Genomic DNA, 26,992 nt, shown 5'->3' on the forward strand with positions numbered 1-26,992 from the left:
GGGGTTTTACTAGGGCTTTTCGTGCTGAGCATAACTGTAAGACAAAAAACCCTCACAGTTCACAATCCAGGCTTGAGTTCCCAAACACTGATGAATTTCATTTAGTGAGTTTAATAAAACTATACTACCTGGAGAGACTCTTCTCTCCAGCAAAATAAGTTAAATATCAAATTCTCCTGGCTAGTGTTTACATAAGGTTATGTCTCTAAAACGCAACTTCTCATTAAAAAAACATTTCAAGCAGAGAAAAAAATCCCAGGGTGCCAAGTTAAATGTATTATGAAATCCACATTCTCCAGACAAGATCAGTCTGACCAGCCAGGAAGTGTAACTATTTCAACGTCTTTCCCCTCTTTTTGTCAATTTTAGCTACTACGCTAACAAAAAGATGCAAAGTAGTGACGTTTTTTGTTGTTTTAAAACCAATCTTTATAAAGTGTTTTAGCTCTTCCCCACATTATGAACTCCCCCCAAATTAAAACCCCCTTTCCGCTTGGGGTTCTTGTTCTGCCTGCTTTTCTCAGCCAGCAGGGTCTGATCCAGAGCCTCCCAAAGCCAGTGGGATGTGTTTTGCAACTTCATGGGGCTGGAACAGGCTTAGGAACCACTTCTCTTTCATTCTATGATCTGGTTATCTGCCTTTGCATATTTTTACTTCTTACCCGTCCATTCCATGACGGGCTGAGAGAGCTGGGGTTGTTCAGCCTGGAGAAGAGAAGGCTCCAGGGAGACCTTACAGCAGCCTTCCAGTACCTGAAGGGGGCCTGCAGGAAGGATGGGGAGGGGCTCTTTATCAGGCAGGGTTATGACAGGACACGGGGTAATGGCCTCCAGTTGAGAGAGGGTAGATTTATATTGGATATCAGGAAAAAATTCTTTACTGTGAGGGTGGTGAGGCACTGGAACAGGTTGCCCAGGGATGTTGTGGATGCCCCATCCCTGGAGGTGTTCAAGGCCAGGCTGGATGGGGCTTTGAGCAACCTGGTCTAGTGGGAGGTGTCCCTGCCCAGGGCAGGGGGTTGGAACTAGGTGATCTTTAAGGTCCCTTCTACCCCAAACCATTCTATGATTGTGTGATTCTGGAAACATCTGATGAGAGAGATGAAAGGAAGGGTAAACGGAAAGCTTATTTCAGGCATATTCACTGATTTATTACCTCAGCAGGTCAGGAAGCCAGAAATTAGGGCCCTCTGCATGTTTGTGGGGAATGGGAGGGAGGGTTAAGCTAAAGTTATGCTGTTTCTCTACTTTTTTATGTGCTCCTGCTTGATTTTTACTGGTTTTGCTTTGGTTTCATCCCATCACCTCTTGCAATTAGATCATGTTTCCCAGCAGCATTCTATTATTTGCTTTCATCTTCTGTCTCCTCAATGGTCATTTTTGGCTTATCTGTCAATTCTGACATCTGTTTCAGCATCTCATACAGACTCCTGTCTGGTCCTACATTGCCCTTAAAAAACAACTTCTCTCTCCTACATAGACACACATCCCAACAATGTTAATATATGCATAGGCAGGTAGAATACAGAGAAAAAAGCATATCATACAGACACACTTCTACCTCCAGAACATGTCAAAATATTCCATCAAAACTGCTTTTTAATGAATTTTTACAAGTATCTGCTGTCTGGAGAATTTTCTTCTTCACTTGTATTCCTGAAAGCACAGTATTATGTAACTACATTTGGCCAAATCGATACCTCATGGGAAATTTGGAGTAACCCACCAATACAACCAAGAGAGAAGAAATGAAAATTCAGAGTAATCAAACCACAGATTCAAGGAGGAGAAAAATGGAATCAAACTATTTTAATATTTTGTCTAAAAGTTTACTTTCCACTTTTTAAAAAACAGTTTTGTAAAAAAAAATTCACAAAAACATATGCATACAGGAAAATATCCTACCAATAACATTCCATCTGTCATTTTTGTGCTGTCATCATCAGCTGGTTTTGCCTGCAAACAGCAGTATAACATGATTTGTCCCACGCATGCAAAGAAAACCTTTTCCCAGCAGGGTAGGACTGTACTTTGTGTAAATTTTGCAGGAGTAACCCTTGAATTATTAGCTTCTCTACACAGAGAATGTGTCTATATTTCTTTAGATGCATACTTATGCTGCTGTACTCATAATGAAAAATGAGCTGCAAAACCAGATATGTAAATACATTTTTGGGCACAAAATGTAGTCCTGATTAAAACATGCCAATGGATGCCAAAAATTCCGCAATGCTGTATATAAAAATAATAAACATCAATTTAGATTTTAATAGCAATGACGGGGCTTTAAAAATAACAGCCATTTGCACCCAAAATTACCTTTCCATGCTAAGTTTTTTGTAAACAAATAACACGAAAGATTTCTTCAAAATTAATGTCTCCTGTAAATATATAAAGTATCAACACATCTTTGTTACTGCAATACAAAAATAAGTACCAGGTGCATTGACTAATGTAGAAGAGTATTTTCTAATACATACAAAGAAAGAATAACCATTCCTCTATCACACTGCAATATTGCACATTTAACAACTCAGCATTTCACAGAAAACAACAGCACTACCTTCAGTCTAGAAAACATGCTAAAGATCTTGTTCCTAGAAGCTACCTGGCAAAGCAAATGGCAGCCTTAAAAAAATAAATAAAATAAGCAAACCCCCAAACTAAATTCAACCTGCCTAAAATAATGTGTCAAGTAAATAAGTTCTGGTTTACATTTACTGCCTATTGTTAAACTACCATTTGGTTTCCTCTTTCTCCCCGTTTCCAAACACCCCACTTTAATTCAATAGACCCAATCATGCTCAGGAAATTATAAACTTGCAAGTAACTATACCAAACAAGTAATTAGAGCAACAGCATCAGCTGTCCTACTGTATGTGAATGCTATTCCCAATTGGTCTTCTTTAAATACATGAAGTTAAATAACGTTTGGACCCTGTTACAACGTTAAGACAAACACACATGTAAGGCACTCTGTAGCTTTTACTGTTTGTCTAAATCTATCATCTGTCATCTGCCAGATGCCCAAGGGTGTCAAGATGAAAAGTCAAGCCTTGAGCTGCCAAAGAAGCCATGTGTCATTTATTAATCAAAAGCAAAGGTGCATTTACAAACCACATTGTACAACTTGAGCAAAACTTAGAAAAGTTAGTGAATTATAGCAGAGGCATAGACCACGGTGGAATGGGCGCACAGCAAAGTACGCTCAGTGCTTGTCCCATGATGTTAAAAATGCACTACCTCTCCCTCTAGGCACAGTGTTATTTCTGCTCTTCCATTTGCAATGATAGCTATGGACTCCCTCCTTACAAACTCTGCAAGGTGTCCACCACTGCAATTTTGCTTGTCAGTGCACATATCAGACGATTATGAAATGTTCTCCTTCTGTTTTGTCTACTTTATTGAACTAAATAAAATGTCAGATAACTAAGAAAAAATAATCAAGTGTTCTGTTATGGAAAAGAAAAAGTCTTTCACTGACAACTAAGACTTGCTATTGACCTAGTCACAGTCCGATTTTCTGGGCAAAGCCAGTGTGCTCAGCAGACAGCTGACCTTGAATGAAACAGACTCAGGTCATTGACAAAAATCCCTCAAGGCAGAAATTGCACCTGTAAAAGCATGGCACAAGAATCTTGGGGCATTCCCACTTTTTTTCTGCTAGTGCCTCCTTTTCCTTGGTCAGCAAGTTGCAAGCAGGCGAAGTGATACGAAAGCTCTTTTTTTTTTCCAGTTCAACAGCACGGAAGGGTTAGTCTGCCAAGAATCGGAGCCAGTATGAACATGTTCGTAATGACATCTGCAGAATTTCCTAACACTATTAAAAGAACATCCCCCGCTCCAAGTGCGTGCGTTTGTGTATGTGTGTGTGTATACATATAAACCACATCTTTATGAGTGAATGCCTTAGTGGTACTGGCAGGAACCATTACAAGGTAGAGGTCTTCACACACTCATCTAAGGAAAACCAGAAGCCCCACATACTTTCAAGTTGCTTCCAGCACACTTCCATCTAATAAAAACAGTTTCCATCTATGAGGTGTAGTTTGAGCCAGTGGAGCAAGATTTATTCACATTATTTCACAAAGTTTAGACTGGACATTCATTCACTGCTTTACAAGTCAAGCTGCCTTAATCCAGCCTGTGAATCCTGATGTTTTCCTGCCCAGGAATCAAACGCCCCAATAACCCTCCCTGCCTATGGGGTGAGTCGCTCTTTCTATAGAAGTCATCAAATTTACCAAGATGAAGGAGCAGGAAAGGCAGAGGACAGAACCACTGACCTGGAGTAGTTAGAGGTACAGGGATTGTAGCCAGGGAGAGGTAATTTGGCAGCAATATGCTAGAAATCCCACACCCATGAACAGAAAACAAATCACGAAAACATAAAGTGGAGAGAGAAGGAGGGACGCTCTATCCACAGCTAGAGCCTAAACATTTAATTTCCTCTATTCTCCCTGATACTGTTCTAAAATTACTTAATGTTTCCAAGAACAAAACTACTGCTGGGAAGTGAAATTGATCCTGATGTGGAAGCTGGGAAAAGGAGCCCATGGTATGACCTCTTCCTTAAAAACTAACTCCTAAAGAGGAAATGTTCATAACCGAATGTGCAGAATAAAGGTCAGTACTCTGCAGACCTAAAAAACCCCTACTATTCAGGCATGATTTTGAGTGCAGCACAGTCCAACCACTGTAGGGCCAGGCACCAAGGATCACAGCATCCTGAGAGATGCACCTGAGAGAGACAGCACCTCCTTGCTTCCAGCTTCCACCGATTTCTGCGCTCCCTGGGAGCTGGACGCTGCTGCCCCGTGCAGAGGCACAGTGCTGCTAATCTGCTGACTGGCAGCATTTTGCTTTGGAGAAGCAGCATCTCCCAGCTCCTGCTGAGTTTCTACCAGTCCACTTAACCTCTAATCTGGGAATGAAAAACAGTCTGGCACACCAGCCTTAAAGGACTCTTCTGTAGACTGCACAACAGTCTCACTTGAAAGCAGGCATCTCTCCAAAACAGATAATGGTAAGCTGAGAGTCCAAGCCAGCAATTCTGAAGCGCTATCATGAGACAGCCAAACAGATTATTTTTTATTAAAACAGCCTCCTTGGGTATTAAAAGCAAAAATTCATGAACAAATGGAGAAATTTCTAAGGCCATTAATTCTGTTGAGGTATCCACGCTGTCAGAAAAATTCACATTTATGCATCAATTCATTAAAGATGTGCACCTATGATATCTATGAAGAAATGAGTAACAAGCCTAACAGGTGTACATAAATAAAGATCCGTGTTTAAGGGAATGCCTAAAAACTGAGTCCTGGCTTTTTATATTAGCAGTCATTTTTTTAGTCTTTGGAAAACTAGCAGGTCAAGAAAATATTTTCTAGTGCTGGAACAGGCATATGCACAATACATATACAATGCAAAAATCTGTCACTACTTACAAAATGCGACTATTACCTTATATTGTTGAAAGGGTAAGTTGTTGCTAATAAAGTTAAGCTTTTTGTCTACTTCTGAACCAGTTTTTTAACTAAGAACAGGAAAGACAAAATAATCACGACAAAAAGAAGTAAAACATGTATTTTATTAGCTCATAGGATATGATACCTCTAAAATACTGAAGCGTGAAAATATTTTAAAGTGCGCATAAGGAAGTAATGTATTGAATAAACACAAGCACCCATGCATTAACACAATAATTATTGGGATATATCAGTGGAACATTTCAACATGCATCCTTGCATGTGGTGTATTTTTTATTTTACTCTTCACTAGAACAACAGCTTAAACAGCTCCAAGATATTCCCCACAGAGCTATAATTAGTGCTTAAAGTGCAACTAAAAGAAGTGTTGGCTGAAACCTGAAATCTGAACCTGTGGAATGCTGGAATGAGTTTCTCATTTTCCTAAACAAAATAGAGCCAGCTACAGAGCTGCATGAATCGCAGTTCTGGTTCAGGCTATCCATATTATCATTTCTATTGTTGTTGCTGGTATGGTTACTGGGATAAAACAGGCTGTATATTGTAAACACCTGTGATAAAACAACAGCTGAGTTTTCCAAAATTTCTGTTGCAAAAGAGTCTCTAGTTAATGATAGGTGAAATTGCCTCTGCACGCAAAGCCAAAGTAAACAGGCAGTGCACAAGAAAGATATCTGTATTAGGATGGACTTCACACACACACACACCCCCCGCCCATCCTATGGAGCGTGTTCAGGCAGTTCCCAACGCCTCCATACTGCTGTCTGATTAAACACTAGAGAGGAGCCCACGGCCACCACATCCACACAGCTGTTGTTTCACTACTTATGTCAGACTCTTCCTCATGGAAAACTCCAGGTTTTGAGATGTCTGTCAAAATTCTGAGGTTCAACAAAGAATGTCAAATTTTCTGCAAATGTAGCTCTTTTCAGTAGATGAGCAGGAAAACGAGGCTGCTCTGCTTTTATCTCTGCAGGCTGAGGACGGAAGTGATCGCTTTGTGCAGTTTGTCTAGCATAGCATTTGTTTAGGAAGAAATAAGACATTTAGGCTGTGTGCAAAATCACTGCCCTCACGGTTTTGTGCCTTAAATGTTTGTTAAATTCTATGCACAGAAAATGCCTGACGCAAATTTACAGAAATTTGCCTTTCAGAAATCTAGTTTTTTCACACAACACACAGAAATACACAGGCTCTGCTGTTGTTGCAGTATATGAGTAAAGTGTCTATGTGATTTGCCCATACAAAGTAACCAGATTCATGTTTCAAAAATGCACACTCCGAAATGTATATACTTAAGTGTATGTAAAGAAACCCACTTGCCAAAGCCGCTTTTCAGTATTGGCTTTCCAAATTAAGATTTACCCCACAACAAGAATGGTGTGGGTTTTTACGTTCAAATGTATCACCTGTTTCAGGCTCGGCACCCAAACCCAGAGGCCACTTTTGACAACAATTCCAAAAGCAGTAACACTGCTCTGGCTTGTTACAACAGTTTCCATGTATGTGTGAGATGGGATGAGGTAACTAAACAGTTTTGGTTTCCAGTACACTTTGTGACATTGTAAGGAAACTGGACGTTTTGAGGTATATTTTCCTGTAACTCTCATTCCAAATTTTCCTGCCTTTTAGGATTTGTATATTCCATTGAATGTAATGTAAGTACATTCCTGGTATATTATTTTCTTTTTCTGACCTTTTTTTTTTCACTACACGTTGACTGTCTGTGAAAAAGCTCACTTTTCACAGAAAGCAATGGAGAGAAATTTTGAGGTTAGCTTTGTTTATATATTTCCAAAAGAAAATAAAGTGCATAGTATCAATGTTTATCCAGATATCATTGAGCCTAAACTGTATTTCATTTACTGGAAGGCAATAACCCTAATTCCACTTTAGCTGAATACTGAAAGTTGCTAACTATGTGAAAATGGTAAAGCAAAGAATTATTATTAGCTTAATGACGTGTTAAGGTTGTCACCTAACCTTTTTGCTGGGCAACCTCAGTTTGGAGAAAACTAAATCATATCAAGCATGAACCACATCTGCAAAGCCATTAAGGCATCCTGAGATATATATATCAGCCAAATGCAAGGTAATAAGACCTAAAATGAAGCTTTTGGTAAGACATACAGGAGAGTGGACAGACTTTTGGAAAGTGGTGTCTCTAAAAGGGAGTTTAGGGTCATGGAAGATAACCAACTGGCAATAAGCTACTCTAAAATTCAGTCTGCTCCTTTGATTGGTAAGCAGGGTGAAGATGAACATGTGCAGGGAATAGGGAAACAGTACTATGCATGTGTAGAGAAGGCTACAACTTCCATGCCCCATTGTGGTATCCACACTTGACAAAATAATGCCAGGAAACAGAAAGCGTTTCAGAAAGAACTACAGGAATGAACTGTGGTTTGGAAATTCTGACTAACAGAAGGAAACTGAATATAAAAAAACATTACTGTTAAGGCTGTAGAACAGACTTTGAAGGACAGAGTAAGAGGCACCATCATTAATGTAAACAGGTTGAAATGCAACATGCACTCTAGAATTCCAGGTAAATCTGTTAAATTTTTCTCTGATAACTTATTTTATGCAGAGAAATGTATTAAAACCAGTCTGTCTGGTTTCTACAACATATATGATGAGCCCTCCAAGAAATCAGTAATGAAACAAGAACATGAAGGTTAATGTAACAGTGTGGTGCAGGTGGAAATGGTTCCACTGAAGGTGATGTGGGCTGTGCTGGAGGAACATGGGGTTTAAGGAAGTTGCGTGTATTTTAAAGAATAGAACAGAATAAAGTATTTAAACCCAGGTAAACAAAGTTATTAGGCAATTTTGACATACAAAGAAAGAATGTGCTAGTGAATCTAGTAATTACGATCACCTGCCTTCAAGAAAAGGATTCAGGCTGGAGGGTGTGGAGAGAAGCACCACTCTGATGAGCAAGGAGATAGACAACCTAGTTTTTAAGTGACTAATGAGCATGTCTTGTTTATCCTATCAAAATGAAGTCTGAGAGGGGACTGTGTTCTATAAATATGTCAGAAACAGAAATGGAAGGAGAAAAGGTATTTAAGCACAATTTTGGCCCAAGAACTGCACATATATAACTGAATAAACCTGGCTGTAACTTAGAAGAAAGTCTCTAACCAACAGATTAGTGATGGCTGTGAAATGGTCTCCCAAAAGAAAGAGAGGGGAAAAATTTTCTAATTCATTCTAAAATAGAAATTGCTAAATGTATTTATAGGACATGATGCCTGTGATAGTAGAGAACTGTACTGGATGACCTACATGGTCATTTCCTGTCTTATGTCCCTATTCCAATTTAATTTACCCACGAGATCACTTGGCCAATTACTTGGTAATTACTTACATGTGGAGATTTCTAACACTATAAGATGGACCATAAATATAGCAGAAGAGGCATTTTACAGTGAAAAGGAAACCAAGAAACTTAGAGGAGTAACAAGCTATACAGTTTTTCATAGTGAAGGTTTTTAGTGACTTGCACAGCCATGGACACAACAGGTTTCAGTCAAGACTGGCACATCCCATAAAATGTACAGAAAACAGAAAATAACAGATGTATCAAGAAAACAGGGACATTGATGCAGTAATAATCGGATGAAATTTTGCTGATCTGGATTATGAAGAAGGCCTTTTCTGATGCTAGAACTATGAATATTATTTCAAGCCAATGGTGCTATGTGTCATGATGTCAGAAGGAGGAATTACAGTGTTAATATGCCATGTGATTTTTCCAGTTCTGCTCCGTAGTCAGGACACACCTGAACTACAGAGCCACCCAAAGTTTAACTTGATATGTTGAAGTAACTATAACATCACACGTTCAGATATTACATCACAGATGCAACAGGGATACACAGTATATATGCAAATCATATAACAGATAAATACCAGGATCTAACATTAGGTTACATCAGCACACTGGAAGTCATGTCTTCTGAGACCTTCCCCAAGCACAGTGCTAATACTTCTGATTAATCTTCAACAAGTGGGTTTTGGCCAACTAATTAGAAATGTGCAAGAGGTCTTGTACATGCAAAATGTATCTATATATGAACTGAGATATGCATACACACAGATGTGTGTTATTCAGTCTCAAACGGCAGCTGTACAAGGTGAAAAAACACAACATACAGTTTAAAAAATCTGGTCTTAACCTCCATGCACCATAATATTTCAATGTATAAAATCACAGCTTTTTGGGAAGTTACTTTAACACATTTGACTGGACGTCTTCTTGCAATAACTTCTGTCTGATTTTTGTAGTGCAATTCTCTGGCAAAGCAGAACAGAATAAATCCTCTTTGTGTAGGCAACACATCCTACTCTGATGCAGAGAAGTAATGACAGGACGAATAAATTTCGGAGAAACATCTGTGGTACAACACAGGCAGCAAACCTTCACCTGGACACTTGCAAATTATGAACAATCTTTTCCACTTTTGGAGTGGAAGCATACAGTGATAATCATGATGATGATGATGATTAATAATAATAATATGAATCTTTTCTTTCCCTTGCCTTGCCTTGCCTTCCCTTCCCTCTCTTGCATGTGGGTAGGAGGTTTGTTTAGCGATTGTAAAAGAGCCTTCTGCTCCCAGCAAACACTTTGAACACATGCTCTGCAGCCAAAGTTGGTGAAGCGAGAGAGATGAGAAGGGGCAGTGATGATGGGAGGGAAGGCACCAAGCCGAGTTCTCACAAGAGGTTCAGCCACACAGCATCTGATCATTAATGGCCATCAAACACTTTGGCTTGTGTCCAGCTTGCTAAACAGAATGGTGTCATGGCAATGAGATGAAGGCCCCTGCGCCGACACAGGCAGAAAGCCAAAACTTTCCTTGTAGATTTCCCTGCCTCTCCACCCTCTTAGGTTATATTAAGGATGACCTGCCCTGTTGCCGATTTGGACTACCTTATGGGTACTGCAGAACAAACATGAAGCATGCCATTGGCGAGACGTTTGGAGAGGTGAGATAACCAGCTCTTTGAAATCTTGCAATGTAAAATATCAGCGGGGGTCATATATCCAGAAACTTGACTATCGGGTCTTTGCCAAACAGCAGTGAAAGAACAAGTCAGAGTATCTGAAATGCATTACTCTCCAAATGATGTTGAGACTGATCCCAGAATAACAGGCTTAGTTGTATGAATAGAAATGATCTAGTCTGAATGCTGCATCACAGAGCCATGAATCAGCGAGCGTAAGTCCCTCAAGTGCTTATAGAATTGTGCTTATAGACTGTGTGATACAGACAGTGATCTTAAAATCTAATGGTACTCTGGTCTTATCGTTCTGAATCAAGGAAAGGCTTCTGTGTTCTCCCTTTTGTCCCAGGCTCAGCACAGTCTTATTACATGATTTGGCCACAATCATGTTTTGCAATGCTAAGTCTGTTTTTTCTTGAAAACACAGTGAAATGTGACATTGCATACCTAATCTTTTCTTGAATATGTTACTTTTGGATATACTGCCCTTTGTCTGATTTTTTCAGGCAAGCTCTGTGTGATTCCAATGGAATTATTTTTGAGATGATTAGGTCTACAACTTCTAATACATTGGTATTTAAAACACAAGCTTCTAGAATTTTCCACCCATATGACTGCACTGTTTCCAAGAAAAGGACCTTGTCAACTGGAAGTTTGATATAAAGGGAGCTTTTATATTTGCATAGAAATTGTTTGATAGCAAAGTCTCCAAGGTTTCTCTTTGAACTCAAGTATGCAAATTTAATAGAATTAAACAAAATACCCTAAAGATGACAGAAAATCATGGTACTTCAGACAGGTTTAAAAATTGGTTTCCTCTTCCTTTACCTTGATCCTGGGCAGAATTTTTAAAGCATATTTAACTTGTGGGTTAGACTGTCATTTCATAAACTTAGTTATTACTCAGTATCCTTTCTTTAAATAGATTTGTCTGTTTCAATTCATGGCATGTGCTGTCTCTGTGGGACTCTACGGAAAAACCGTACAGTCATTTATCTCTGTTATTTTCTGCAGGATTTGGAAGGGGTAATCATATTAGCTCAGCAGATTTAAAAATAATAATAGTTCTAAAACACCCTGCATGAGCTGTTAATTGGAATAATATACACTAAAGATAAACCAGGCATTTTTTACATGGATCCCAGTCTCTCAGCAAACTGAATAAGAAACTGTGGCTCCTGCATACATTTAATTTTTACTGCATGAGTATAATAAAAAAGTAGTAACTTAGTTTAATTATACTATAATCAAAGTTATTATTCAGCACCACCTTTGATTTTCCTAATTAAACAAGCTGAGCATAATTTCCTTTTCAGATGCTTTTAGAAAATCTTGACCTTTCCCTTCCCTGTCTCATTTTAAAAAAATAATATCCAGTTGTGTGTGCATATGCACAACAAATGAAGAATATCAATCTTGAACCTTTATGTAGATCTGAATGAAGGTCTTGCTAAATTTTCCTGTGCCAACATTACTTTAATTTTCATCACAGATGCCATACTAGATGTAATACTCTTGTTCAATTCAATATTTCTAAAAAAGGAAGGTCAAGATCTGTACACAACATAATAAGCATTTTTGTCTGCCTATTATTGTTTGCACAATTACTGTGACTGCTTGGGGAAATCTATGTTCAGCTGAGTATCTAGTTATTACCTTGGACAATAATCTGATTTTCTTCTCACATTTGCCTCATCTTTTACAGTGATACATCTTATGATAGTGTAGGGAAATACAGAAATAGTACCTTTATCTGAACACAGAAAGGCATGGTTATTAAAAAGAACAAGAGCAGGTTCATCTTCAAGTAATTTTTGGTCTGGAAATTAAGCCTATTAAGGAAGGTGGTAATTGAGACATACCTTTACAATCTTTCATTCTATGTTACATTTTAAAGAATGAAAATTAGAGATTAACCTTACACATTTTGTATTTCTTATCAGTATGATTTTATGTAAGTTTTAAAGAGAACTTCTATTTCCTTAGTAGAAATGAAAAAGCTTTCGAGCCAGAGCTAGACAAAATTTCCAAATATATGGAAATATTTAGATCTATTCAACTCTGCATGGGCAACTTTGGGCCGAACAAAAAGTTGATAACATTAAATAGAAGCTAAATTGTAAAAATAATAATTTTACTTGCATCAAATATGATTTCTACTATTTCTCAAAAAAATACATCAAACTCTATTTCTGCATTGTTATCAGAAAAAAAGACCACCTCTGAATTTAATTTTACAATTAAATACTCTGTTTCCACTATATACTGGTACTTACTAAAAATATAGAACAATGTACTGGTAAAATTAAATTCATCTGGGTTCTGTAGCATATCCTCTCATATTACAGCTATAATAATAGCAATGGAACAATAATGCTTGTAGGCAAGATCCATGCTTTTGACAAATTCTTCCACATTCTTGATTTATACCGGATTTATCCCCAGTTTGAGATTTCAATGAGGAAATGTCTGAGTTCTTCTGGTACAGAAATTTTGGCTGAACTTTTCATGATTGTCTTACCTACATGAAAAATTACATTTAATCTAACATGTATATATGTTTAAACATAAAACTTACTTTGTTCAAGTTCCCCTGCTTCCTGCAGTTCCATTACGGCCCTAAATACAGCAGAGTTCTATGGGTCCAAACCTATCAGTGACCCTAAATGTGCTTAACTGCTAAGCCCCTGGAATTTCTCACAGGGTAAAGTGTATGCTTTAGTACTTTTTTATGGTAGGCTTCACATATTACATAACGTACAACAAGCAAAAGCGTAAATCTGCAGCTCCACACCAAATGGTCATCATAAGACCAAGTGAGAGGAAGGCAGTGGTCCATGTCTGCATGGTTAGTAAAGCATTCACAGAACTGGGTTTGAGATGCATGTCTTTAACACCACATAGCATAGGAAGCACACAGTCCCTGTTGTTAGCTTAGTATTTCAGTAATTGCTCTTCATAACTTACCTGCTAGGCAGTTGAGGATGTATTATTATCCACATTTGGGGCAGGGAGGGCAGGGGTGAGAGTAAGAAATTCATGCAATTTTATTGATGAAACCAAAATAAGCCCATGATGCAGCTGTGATTAGATGTGAATTCACACCTCCTAGGCTTGTACTGCTAGGCAATATTTATGGTGATACTGGGTATCAATGTCATGATGTATTTATTTACAACTGACAGTCAAGTACACTGTACGCTGCACCGTGCATACAGATATTGTCAGCTTGACCAAGTTGTCTTGTAACTTTGTCTGTTACCCCTCTGCACCCATTGCCCCTGTTTGCAATTATAACTGCTTTTTATGGTGTAATTGAAATTACTACAGTCTCTCAGTGGCAGACACTGTCTTTTACACACAGCACAAATCTTCCAGCTATAGTTTGCTAAAATCAGTTTTGGCATACCTGGTTAAAACATTTATTCACTTCAATAATAGCTGCACTTTCCGATCTTGCTGCACAGGATTACCATGTTCTAGTACTGTGTTCCAGTTCCACTTTGGTCCAACAGTTTCAGTCTCTTTAAACAAATGCTTTGTATTAATCCCCTCTTCTCTGATCCTAGAGCCGCCCACCACTGAACTAGCAAGTCTCCTGCTGCATTCAAAATAACGCTCAGACCTTCAAGTGCAAAGCTTTAAAATCCTTTATACCAGTCCTATATAGTGGAAAGAGGTGTGAGTGCTGGAAGACGAGAAATTCCCTGATCTATTTAACAGGCAGGAGGATAAGAAGAATAACTAAAAACTGGCCTCTGACATCAAAAGTTCCTCTAAATACTTGTTTCCTTCTGTGGTCTTATTTGTTTGACAGTAACTTATTAAAGAAAATTGAAAAGGCATTAGATTTTTTTTGTACAGGGGCATTTGGGATTTTGTGTGTTGTATTACTGAAAATCTCTGTGCTATATCACAGAGAAAATGTAATAGCACAGACTTGTAGAGAAATGCATATGTAAGTTATAAATAGGGTGTAAGTTCTCTGAGACCAGACATAAACGCTAAAAGAAACATGGGTGTAGACTTTTTAACCCCCAACTCCCTATTAAAATCATCAAACTTCCATTAAGAAATCAAGCAAAACAAAGCAATGCAAGAAAGGAAGAAAGAAGGAAATGCACTCAAGGCTTTTGCTTTAAAATTTCATTGCAATTCAGATTTGATGACTTGGCACTGTTGTGCAAAGTAGCATTTTTCAGTCTTATTTTTTCTTGCAGAATTACATCATTACCTCAGAGCAGTTTTAAAGGACACTGAGGATGATGTACTCCATCAGAAAATGAACAGAGCTGATACTTCAGGAAGGACTGACCATCAGGTCAATACAGAAGGAAAATGCATTTTTAGCTTTGCGCAAAGGAAGCTTTTCTTCTTTCCTTCAGAATCCCTTCCTCTTGCCCATGATGTGCACTTCCACGTACTGGGCACGTGTACCCTCACACTTGCACACAAAAGCAGACCCAGCACATGCACTTTGATGCCAACCTACCATTCTGATGCCGTTCTCAAAGGCCTGACGTGCCAGAGAAGCAGGTCCATCCACAGTCTTACCGTCGTCATCAGGCCCCCAGCTGGCACTGTAGATGTGGATGTGCTGGGGATTAAGGCTTAGAGACTTTGCTTCTACCATGTCTGTCACATCTCCGTCCAGCATCCGCACACCTTCAGAATGAAAGATACAATGAATAGGACCAACCAACTCAAAATGCTTCTTTTTTTTTCCCCCACAGATTAAATTATTGTATAGGACATTGGACTGAATGATCACAAGGATTTCTACTGTTGCTGAAAAAAGCCCAAAACCTGTTTGGACATGTGTTTTTCCAATGGAAAAAACCCCTAGGTGAAAAAATACAAAAAGGAAGGAATATTTTGGTCTTTCTTCAAGTTCTAAAAATTATCTACAAGTCATTTTTCCACTGTACAGCCTTCAAACACCAACAACAAACTTTTACACTGAAGAAAACTTAAAACAAGACTTGAACCTTGAAATGTTTCTATGCCTCACTTTAAGATAATGTATGTTTTTCTTTCTCCTTTTATACTGCAGTGAAACTGCAGCACCTACTTTGAGTCGTTCCCAGTCCTAAGTATGTTGACAGATGTAATAAAAGGATCTCTGCTGACAGATAAACATAGGATTATTCCTTTATTGTATGAAGCCACAAAGAAGAAACTGGGGAGAAAGCTCCTGTATACAGACCAATTACCATACATAGTAGCAAGATGATTACAGGAAGTTACTAACAAATATGTAACATTATTCAGCCTGAAACTGCAATATTGTGAACATCCTCTTCTGTGCAGAAGAAGCTTTTGTAAGGTATAATCTGGAATTCTTGTGTTAAAAGAATCCATTCATGTGGGTTTTGACAAGTCAATATGTCAGCCCTTCTAAAGTGAATGGCGTCATGATGTTTTAAGATCACTAGACTGAATAAGGTAGGCTTAAATCTGGAAACTGAGAAAATCTTAAAATTGTTCTTTTGACTAACTGTAAGACATTGACTGAAGTTAATTCTGACTGAGAAAACCACCCATACCAGTTTTAACCTCAACAAGAAAAAGGACCTACATACAGCTAGCATGACATCTGATCAAAGGGATGTTAAATATTAAATAATAATTAGCATGTAACTGTATGATAGTACAGAGTAATGATTACTTCCACAATTAACAAGTTTGACGCTCTTTCCCCTTTGAAAGGCCACTGCTATTTATAAGCCAAATTTACATATTTTTAATTACAGACACATTTCATTTTGCTCATGAGCTCAGACTGAAGTAACTTGAGTATTTACCAAGACCTTAACTTCCAATTAACAAAAGGCATAGGGGGTGCTTTGTTGATAGAGGGTCTTTTTTTTTTTCCCTTACTCTAATTGACTCAAAAATGAAAAGTGATCATATTTCTAAGTTCACACAAAAGCTGCCCGTGTTTTGTGAGATAATAAACTTTTACAAACAGTGATCTCACTATGAACTTTACTTTATAAAAAAAAGCCATTAAACCAACTCTGGGATTCTCAGGTTTTATTTTTCTTCCTCAGCGTAATCTCAGAAAATTAATGATGGGTGGAAGTAGCGTTCTCAATTTCTTTCAAGCACATTAAAATATATTCCGTTCTAAATAAAGACAATAAAAGCTACACTGCTTTTGAAAGAATGAAAATAAAGCTTCCCTTTTATGTTTCTGTTACTGCATAGCAAGCCTAAGTAATACTACATGCACCTGGTGAACAATAACTCCAACTTCTGCCATTGGCACCTAAAGTAATTAACACCAGGTATTTTACTAATGGTGAAGTGGTCGAATTGAAAGCAACACAGACAAGGCTGTGACTTAGATGCTGCTCTCTTCGGCCAACAACTGACAGACATGCTTCCAGGGTGACTGAACAATAGATGTCTCATTGGCTTATTTAAAACAAAAATAATTCCTTCCTTTTCTTCCTTCCTTTCCTTCCTCCCTTCCTTCTTTCCTCCCTCCCTCCCCCCCGCCCCGATGTCTGGAGTAGTTAATTCTGCCAATCACAAAACCTCCAAACGGCATTTGGCATGTGGTGATAGCGCAACAAAAGCTGTCCAAAAGGCAATTAACAGACTGTGTTTGCAGACTGTTCCACCTAAGACTTTAGAGCTCTGTAAACTTTTTCCAATATTTGCAGTTATTGCCAAAATGTAAAGCGGCATTTTAGTCAGAACAATTTTTCAATGAATCATAGGAAACATGCAAAACTGAGCTGAAAGAAAGTTTTCTTTTAAAATGTTTGTTTTTAATCAGCATCTGACTTAAAGAAACAGCTGAACTAATTCCTTGTCAGCTGAAGACAATCTACATCTGTTGTGCCATAATTCAGAGTAACCGTTTTCCCGTCAGGACCGGAGCCCAGCCAAGTAACTAAGCACCCAAATCCCCACAGTTCCACAATCAGTCTGCAACAATAACAACACGCTAACCATCCCTTCCTATAAAAAGGCTCACAAGCTCTGTAGGTGGTAATTTGCTACCTGTGATTACCGCAGAGAGTCACATTAAAAAAAAAATATTTTTCTTTTTTTAAAAAAAAGACAAGCCTTTGGTGCCTTGGCTTGTCCTTTACTGAAAAGGCCTGTAGCTTAGCTAAGCACAAGCTGCAGGCATAGAGCATTATTTTTTATAAGAAACTTCTCACAACCTGTAAAAGAACTGAAGGTCCAGATTGCAATTTTACTCAGATTTTCTTATCTGTAGATTACCTCGTCACTTTCTAAGGATCTTATTTTTGACCTATTTGTTGTCAGAGGTTCTTAAATGTGTGGAAATGAGACAACGAGTACAAACACATTTTTTAAAAGTGAGCATTACTGGTGGATAACTTGTTAATGACTTCACATCACAAAGATCATTAATTGGATTTGTTCAGTGGCCAGTATTTGATGGAATATTGATGGAAAGGATTTCTTTTCCCCTTTGCTTTGTCTCCTTACTATCCCTTACATGTCCAGAGATGCTTTTTGGTTAGCAGTAAAGAACACCTATCTTCGTGGAGCAAGTTCAACATCACTATCAGCAGGTGCTCCTCTATGTAAGGAGAATGTAATTGCTTTACCTCAACTCTAGTTTCTTCTCTAAGATGGGCCTAGGAGGGTCTTTAAATCCCTGGGAAACAAGCAAGCTCAACACTAGTTCAGCATAATATGATTCAACATTTTTATGCTCTATCTGGCCTGTGGAGAGGGAACACAACCACTACATATTCACATGTGGAGCTTATGGCTCTTCCGAGGGAAGGGAGGGAGGCATGCCAAATAGAGGTCAGCAGCAGCAAAACTCTTAAATATATACGCCTAGTGGAAGAGGAAGCTTAACCTTCCTTCGCAATGCCCTGGTATTCCCTCTGGCCTCTGATTTTCTGCAGATGATCTGCTGAGCCTCCTGAAGTCTTATTTTCAAGTGGCAATGCTTTTAAAAGGTTAATGTAAAGGTATGTTACCTGAAGTGAAGTTTACACACTGTTACTACTTTCCAGCTTTCTTTTAAGAGCAGTGTTAGTGATGGTTCTACAGAACCATGGTGACAAACGGAGTGGATAAAATTTTTATTTCACTTAGAGCAGTGGAACTTCTTGAAGACTGTTATAGTCTTTGTACTAACTAAATAAATAAACTAGAAGGCACACATATCCAGTCTTTACTGTTCACATTAACTGCATTCATACTATGTCCATCTGAATCTGTTCTTACACAATATTTAGAAAAGCCTGTGAGTCAGCTAATATGCTTAGAGGGTTTCTAAAACATTATTATTGCACATTCCTAATGCTTAATAAATAATAACCTATTAAGAAGCCACAGTTACTAATGGAGAACTTTTCAAGGACATGCCCAAGCTGTTGCAGGTTGTGTGACTATCCAACTCACAAACGAAACTTCCCCAGAAGCCATCCTTTATCTCTATCAGTGCACTAACTCTCCTCTCACTCTGGTTTAACAGCGCAATAAATTTTATTTCATAGCTGCTGGTACATGACCAAATGCCACGTCCACATGAGAGAACCTGTTCATCTGACACAAACTCACTCACTTGCCCAGTTCAGATTTTCTAAACCACTCTGACAGGTTGACTTTGTGCAGGCAGGCTCTCTGAAGGGAATTTCCCTGAAGGGAAATTGTTCTTCTGCATCACTCTAACCTTATGCTGGATCCGGTATTGTCTATCCTCTTGAAGCCAGCAGGAAAACAGAAAGCTGACATTTGGATGACGTTGTGTGCTTTGTCTAATTTGAAATGCAGCTGTGCTCACATTTGATTTGGATCAAACTTGTACTGATCCAGTAGAGAACAGATACGGTACTATTAATTGTGGAAACATGGCCTCAACTCTGCCTGCTCATACTTTTGAACTGTCCTCTGGTGTATATATAGGTAAACATGTTTCTGTTTTTACAGATGGGTTCTATTTTGGGACAGAAAATCCACAATTAACAAGTTTGAGCTATAGGCCTTTCTACCGAAAGCCAATATACCAGTCCCGTGATTACATCAGAAGTACAGGGTAAAACTTCACTTGAAGCATTAAAATCTGTCACAGGCAAGTTACAGCCTAGGAGACACATACATGAAATCCTGACAGTCATCTTCACAAATTAAGCCAAAGATCTTAATTGAGCAGCCATTGACTAAGAATTCAAAGAAACCACTTGGAACCTCTTGGCTAAGTGAACAAAAAAGTGCAACAGAATCTTGTATTTCAGGCAATAATCTGATCACACAGAGGATCAAAAGATTTTCTCCAACCACAGCCAAACAACACAAAAATATGCTGTATTTTGACAGCGTTTTGTTTGCGATCAATATGCAAGGCAATATTCCTGATGTGTACATTTACTTCTGATTTGTCAAAGTTCATCACGTAGAGCTCTGAATCTGTGAGAAAACCCACATGTCCTAATTCTGGGTTTTTTGTTTCCATCAAAGGTCTTGCTTTCTATTTTTCTGTGTGTACTGAGAGGCAGTGTTCCAGGGAGCACTGGAGAAGTGTCACCGCAGACAGGCTCCTTCAGTGCTGGTATTTAACGACCACTCTACAACCGAGATTTACTTGCTAACACAGCTAGGTTTGTTATCCATACAAATCTCCTTCTCTTGTTGAGAAAGGTCTCAATGCACCATTTAGCACAAATGGCTCTTTGGTTACTTTTTTTTTTTTGGTGGGAGATTGTTTCACATACCTCCAATCTTGGCATTAAAGGCGATTCCTACTGTGCAGTGCGAGTTGTTTGCCGTGGCTGCCACTTCTCCAGCACAACGGGTTCCATGCCTGCAGTCAGACAAACATTTTTCCAAGTAAGCACAGACTGTTGGGACTAAAGGCTTTGACTTTGCTCATCCTCAGGTGCTAAAAGCACAACTATCCACAATCTCTTGCACTACTTAATCCCTCATAGTTGTTTATACCCATGTTACAGTATTCATCCAAACACATTTTAACATCATTATCACAATCATAGTAAACTCTTCATGGTAGGCTTTCTAGCTACTGGAAACATGCATAGTTTGTAACAGACACAGAACAATGATACATAATCCACAGCAACAGAAAGAAATCTTGGATAACAGTTATCGATTTTGAACCAAATTTTATGTTACAGACAGATTTTTGTCTTGCATTCTCCCACAGCCACTCGTGTTGCTAGTATGTGGATCTCCATACAACCTCCAGCAGGCACAGCATGTACCACACTTTTCCATGAGGGAGATGAGATTGTGCCAATGCCCACACTGCTGTTTAGAGACAAGCCTAAGGCTGGCTATATGCCAGGTATGCTCAAAGCTTCTGTATAGGCATGCCCTGGTCATTCCTTGGGCCAACTCTGCAAGCCTGCTGCCTCCCCGGGAGCAGAAAAAAGCAGCTGAAGTACCCTCCACATCACAGGTATACTCAGTGCCTGGGGGCAGAGCTGGGCTGCAAGGGTACAATCTTAAGAAGCTGCTGAAGGAGAACACAAAACCTGCAGTGGTTGCTCATCCTCTTCTGCACTGTGCAAAAGCCACAGCGGGATGCCTTGCCTAGCCCTGATTCATGCTGTCTACAAGGTGACAGCGGTCATCCATATGGCTACTATGGCAGGAAAGCTGTCCCTGCTTTTTCTCGTTTTTGCCTGCAATATAGGTTTCACTGGGTATTTTCTACGAGTAAGTTTTGCCCTCATCCTTGTGCAGTTAAGCATCTCCATTGCAGAAATGTGACACAAGCAACAAGGAGCAGACAGGGAACTTTATAGAGCTGCTGTGGAGAGGAGATACAGAGTTTCAGACCAGACAGGAAAAGAGATGGGGAGTTGATGAGATGGAGATTGAAAGATAATGTAAGGCTTGGGTAGCCACAAAGAAGTTTAAAAAGTCAAGGCAAAAAATAGATAACAACATGGCAAGCACTTCAGAGGAGGCTATGTGAGGTCAGGAACTCTTCTGCTGGTGGTGGTTGACAGACTGCTTACATAGACATCTGGAGAACACGAGTGTTTTTGAATTAAAGTTGACACCCATATTACAGACAAGAATCACAGTTCCTTTCTCTTGGTACAGCTTGTTTTGGGTACAGTCACTCCTTATTTCCTTGTTATTAGTGCAACTTTTTTCCGTTAACCTTTTGAAACACTTAGATGAGAAACACTGAGAAAACTTGTTTGGAATGGATTAATGTAAAACAAGAACAACAAATAGAACCATGACAAAAAGAGGGAACAAAAAAATAAGCAACCAGTGCTGACCTGTTAGAATTTCAAAGGAGATCATTCGGTTTATTGGATATGTAAGATATATATAATCTAAGAGAAAAGTGTAATCTTTATTCACAAGTTTTAAAAACATCCTTCTTCATTTTCAAGTATTTTCAAATACTTGAAATATACTGCAACTACTGTTCTAGCTCTGTGTTTGTTTGAAGTAGTGTCTTTTTAAAATGTATTAATATTTATAGGAAAATTCCTGTCTTAAGAATTATTTCAAGACACAAGATTCCCAAACTTCCCTTTTCCTCATTATGATTTTGTTAGGTGCCACATATAAATTTAGACGTGTTACCACTCCAACATGAAAGCACGGATGACTATACTCTAGAAATGTAGAAATACCCGCACGCATCACCTCAGTGCATATAATTTATTAATAAATCACTGCCTGCCTGGTGAAAGGCATGTGGCCGAGCCACAGCTTCTCAGAGGCAGATTGCATTGGCAAGAAACCCCTCCCAGGTACCAAGTTTGGGAAGCAGTGATGGAAGGAAGGGTTTTTTCAGTAGAGAAAGGGGACAGATAGAAACGACACCTGGAGGAGAGAGGCTGCCTGAAGAAGAATGGAAGAAAGAGCTCAAGCTTCCCCATGGCTGCCAGCGGAGTACAGGGATACCTGCTACTTTGTTAGCTGCATCCACTGAGGACTGTCAAAAAAGTTAGGTTTCCACCAGATCACCAAGCACAGCCTGGTCACCCCAGGGGCACATAATGTTTGTAGAGGGGAAACAGAGGGGATGCATGGAGGGTGTAGGGGGGCCACAGTGTGACGGCACCTCCCAGCAGTGACCCATAGTAACACGGGATTAACAGCAACAAGAAACTGTAGCCTAAACTCCAGCTGAAGTGGAAGTAGCTGCAGTGGTAGATGTTACTTCCATAAGAAGTAGCTCAGGCTTTAACGGATTGGTATGGAAGTATCATGACACATATTTATTGAATTAAAGCACAAAAAGAAATTTCATGTAAATTTCTCCAAGTCAAAACTATATTCCAGAGAGAATTAGATCTTCAGACAGTTTTACAACATGCAAGTTAAATCAACTTTGCTGAATATTTCATTAGTCCTCATGTATTGGAAAGTCCTTCTTTTTGACATATTTTAAGTCCAGTAATGTTAAAAAATTTATTTTGTAAGCAGATATTTATGTTAGGTCCTTGCTTCTCATCCAAGATTATCGTTAATTGCATTCTACATTTATAATGGAAATGACAAAATTAGAAGTTGTTTTATTAATTTCAAGGTCATATATATAAAATTGCACTTACAATCAGTTTCCCACTGTGTGAATTAATCATATATGCAACTCAATTTGTTTTAATATGTTATCTTTTATGTGTCCTTTAAGTAATATTTCAATTATGCTGTGGAAGGGAAGACTTTCTACAAAATCTACATATAAAAAATTATGTTCTTTCCACACTGCTTTTAATTTTCTCTGTCCTAGATTTTCGCTTGAGGTCTACATTTTGGAAGAAACTCTGAATTCTGCAGTCAAAATTCAAAAAGCCTTCTGATTAATCATTACACTAATTTCTTAACTACCTTGATAAACAAATATGATGAAACTGATGCCCAAAACGGATCAAATCTGCTTTAAAGCTACAAAAAACTTGGAACTATAGTTTATGCAGGCAGCAAAACAGTAACAAGAGGTGAAACAAGAGGCGCTTTCAAGTTAGCATTTTTTCTGAATGTATATATATCAAAACACAGCAATCTCCTGTCTTTGTGGGATGCCTGCATCACGTACAAGTTGTTTAAAAAGTTGATGCTGTCCTACAAGAAAGCATGACTGCCCTTCTCCAAAGGCCTATCTTGATAAACTTTAAGGGTCGATGCTTCATTTCACTGGATCCTTTGCCAGCTTATGTTGCAGGGAAATAAGTTCCCAGGCTATTAAATGGCACTTTGAAGAGACACTCAACTAAAAGGTTTTGCATTTGTCCTTTGTGTGAATGTCGGGGTGATGTGGTATCACAGAATAGAAACATGAAAGAAAGCTTGGTTATGAGACATTTTGCCCATTGACAAATGTGTCTCCTACCTGGAGTCTAATAGAAAGAAAAGGGATGGAAAGAAAAAAATGCTTTTTTGTTGTTGTTTCTTTGTCTTCTAAGGAGAGGCATAAGAAATTGCTATTCAAAACAGATTTAGGCTCAAGACGACAACAGGTACTAGAAATAAGATGTCACAGGCATTATCTTCAAAAAAAGTTGTACTTAGCTGGTGATAAATTTGGCCAGCACTTTCCACCATCTTTTATGATTCTGCCTAGCTTTCACCGCTTTAGCTAATTTTTCGATTCTAGGCAAATAAGTACAACTTTTTCAGGAATGTATTTATTTTCATTTGTGTATGAGAGAAACAGAACACAAAGAAAATATGCAGGCAATTAAGATTGATTTTCTTTTCTTTTTATAAGGAGGAAATTTGTCAGTCACTAACAATAAGTCAGTAAAGTATCAAAGACCTGCTCAGGAAGACCTTAGTAAAGATAATTTTTTTTGCCTTCCTGATGATGTCCTCACTATTATATAGAGAATTTGAAATAAACTGTTGAAGAAATACACTTCCATGGAAAAGTGTATGTTACTTTTTCCTGCTGCAGGCATGAATAGTGCCTGAGCACCTGACTGCTAATCGTACAGTCTTTTGATGGCTCTCTAAGTATAAGATAAGAGAAATTTAAGAGCTACACACTAATCAGTTACACAAAGTAACTTTTTTCAGTAACAGATTTTTTCTGAGACAGAAATGGCTCAGTGTTTCAGGCAATGATGGAAAGAGAAAAGGTGCGTGTTCTGTGGTTAACTATTCACGCCCCATCCCACCAGCATTTAAATATAAGATGTTTATCTTTCAATAATCACTCTTAATTTGCCTTCAGAAAAGGAAGAGGATACAAGGCACCAGGAACTCTATCAGATAAAATTAATTAAGCTTGCCTCTGAATGCTTATAGTAAAGGAAATATTCAGAGTTAGTGAAGACAGCTGCTGGTAATTTCAAAAGCCCTTGCCGTGTAAATTGGCTCTGCATTTCAGAGCCTCAATCTCTGACAGCTGTTCTTTGAATTCCGCGAACACTCTGACCGTGCATTTCTTTGCTGTATTTTACTCTTCTGGAGTTCATCAAGTATTTCAGAACATAAAAAGCTCAGGGGACTGGAGGATTTAAAGCCCTGCAGCTTTTCATGACACTAACATTATAGTCCATCCCACTTCAACCTGTCACCAATGAGTCTTTTCAGAATGGGAACCTAAGTAGAAAAGAGTCTCAGAGTACTTCAATGCAAGCCCATCACAAACATCTCTGGGCATAGCAGTAATTTACTGAGGTTTTCTAAGAGATAGCAGCACAGGAATTAGTTTGTAAACAAACAAAGAAAACACTGGGGGTTTGGGGAGATTATTTCTGTTTGTTTGTTTGGGGTTGTTTGTTGTGTTTTCTTTTTAATCCAGGGAAATGCCTACAGAAAAGAAGAAAATGTCACATCGTTTGCGAATTCTATGCTGCGCATATTATGAGAGTGGATATTAAGTAATTGTAAAAAGGTTAGAATAGACAGTCTAAAAGTTTACATAAGGTTATATACATTTTAATAGGCTTGCTTGAACAGCCTGTTTTTTATAATCCCTAACTTGCTTTCTCAGCACAATTATGTAATAAACATACTCCCTATGCATAAAGACAATGCATTAATATTAAGATAAAATTACTTAGTCTTTATTATAAATTAGAGTAGAATCCTAGGGGTAGAACCTGTAACATGAACTATGTAGTTGGACATTGAAAATTATAGGACTAAAATAACTTCAAATGTTCAAACAATTTTCAAACCTCTATGGGGAGAGGAAGAATGGAATTTTAGGTAGCAATTGTTATCTGTAGGAAAATACCTGAGTTGGTATTTATTTTTTGCAAAAATCATCTTTAGCTAAATTTTTAAATGTTTTCAAAGATCTCTCTTACACTGGAATATATTCGTAAACAGGAAAATGTAATATCCGAAACACCACAATGTAATAACTGCTGGAGAAAACATATATTTTAACAGCAATCATCAGAAATGCATTTTATCAGAAATGTGTTCTATTGCATCCCAAAATAATGTCTTATGTAGTGCAAAAGAGATAATGTTTTAGACCTGTTCATATATAAATGGTCTCTAACAACGTGGAGGATGAAAAATACTTTCCAAACTGGCGCTAGGTTGGGATGTTGTTCTAGAAATGTCTGAAAAAGGAGGTATAAAGGAACTGTCAGAAGGTAAAAGCATAAGCAAGGAAAACCTCAGTCTTTAGCCTTTAAAACACAACCTGCTACGGCTGAAAAATAGTAAGAATAAAGCTATTTCACAAAGGAGAGATATTTGGATACTAACAGTGGAGAAAGAGATGACACAGTAAATGTGAAAAACAAGTTACACAAATGTTCGATGTGAGATATTAGGAAAAATGCCAAAGTCTTGGGTATTACATCACAGACAGGATCCTGTTTCTGAGCATGACAGCGTTGTAATGTGGTTACAGCACAGGACTGGAAGCTGTCTTGAGTCAAAGTCCCCAAGGCTAATGACTTTTTGCACAATTATGGGAAGTTACTTGAAGAATAACTTCAAAATACCTCATCTATTTCTCACAAATAAAATCAAAGATGACAGCATTAAAACAAACACATAGAACACTTGCCATCTCAGACACGCTCATCCTAAACTTAACAGCGCGGGTAACAGCGATGCTGCCCTGCCACTCTCTCTACATTTGTTAGCTCTTAGCAAGCAGCTAATTTGTCACAAGTGTGAAGTTCTAATATGAGCCCAGCAAAGGACTGTGCTTCCACAATATTAATTACCATTTTACAGTTTTGGTTTTGTGAGTGGGCAAATGAATCTTAATGTATAAAACAAAAATACTTTTTTTTTCTGTATTTTTTACCAGAGGCAAAACAAACAATGAATAAAAGGTCTGATGGAGCCAATGAAATACGACATAGAATAAAAAATTGCAAACAACATCAGCAAATAATATCTTTAGCCAAGCATATAGTTTTATGTATTAAAAAGAAAAATAATTATTTACTGATGTCTAAATATGTTTTAACCCAAAGTAAAATTTTAATTCAGGCTCTTTTCTGGAAGAAAAAAGGTGTTGCTGAGAAGAAATAAAACTGTTCAAAAGCCAGCAAACAGTGAAACTTTCAGCT

General features: G+C 38.2%; 1 protein-coding gene across 3 annotated transcripts in view; it reads right to left on the reverse strand.

Annotated features, from left to right (window-relative positions):
- The window catches only part of PCSK5 (proprotein convertase subtilisin/kexin type 5), a 252,572-nt gene that overhangs the window by 129,911 nt on the left and 95,669 nt on the right, over positions 1-26,992 (reverse strand). For all 3 annotated transcript variants that reach the window (XM_054184936.1, XM_054184937.1, XM_054184938.1), the window contains exons 6-7: positions 20,222-20,310; positions 14,998-15,170 (exon numbers count right to left, since the gene is read on the reverse strand). In XM_054184936.1, coding sequence (XP_054040911.1) covers positions 14,998-15,170; positions 20,222-20,310 — 262 coding nt within the window. The remainder of the gene's footprint in view (positions 1-14,997; positions 15,171-20,221; positions 20,311-26,992) is intronic.

This window comes from Rissa tridactyla, chromosome Z (genome assembly GCF_028500815.1).
Source record: "Rissa tridactyla isolate bRisTri1 chromosome Z, bRisTri1.patW.cur.20221130, whole genome shotgun sequence".
Classification (NCBI taxonomy): domain Eukaryota; kingdom Metazoa; phylum Chordata; class Aves; order Charadriiformes; family Laridae; genus Rissa; species Rissa tridactyla.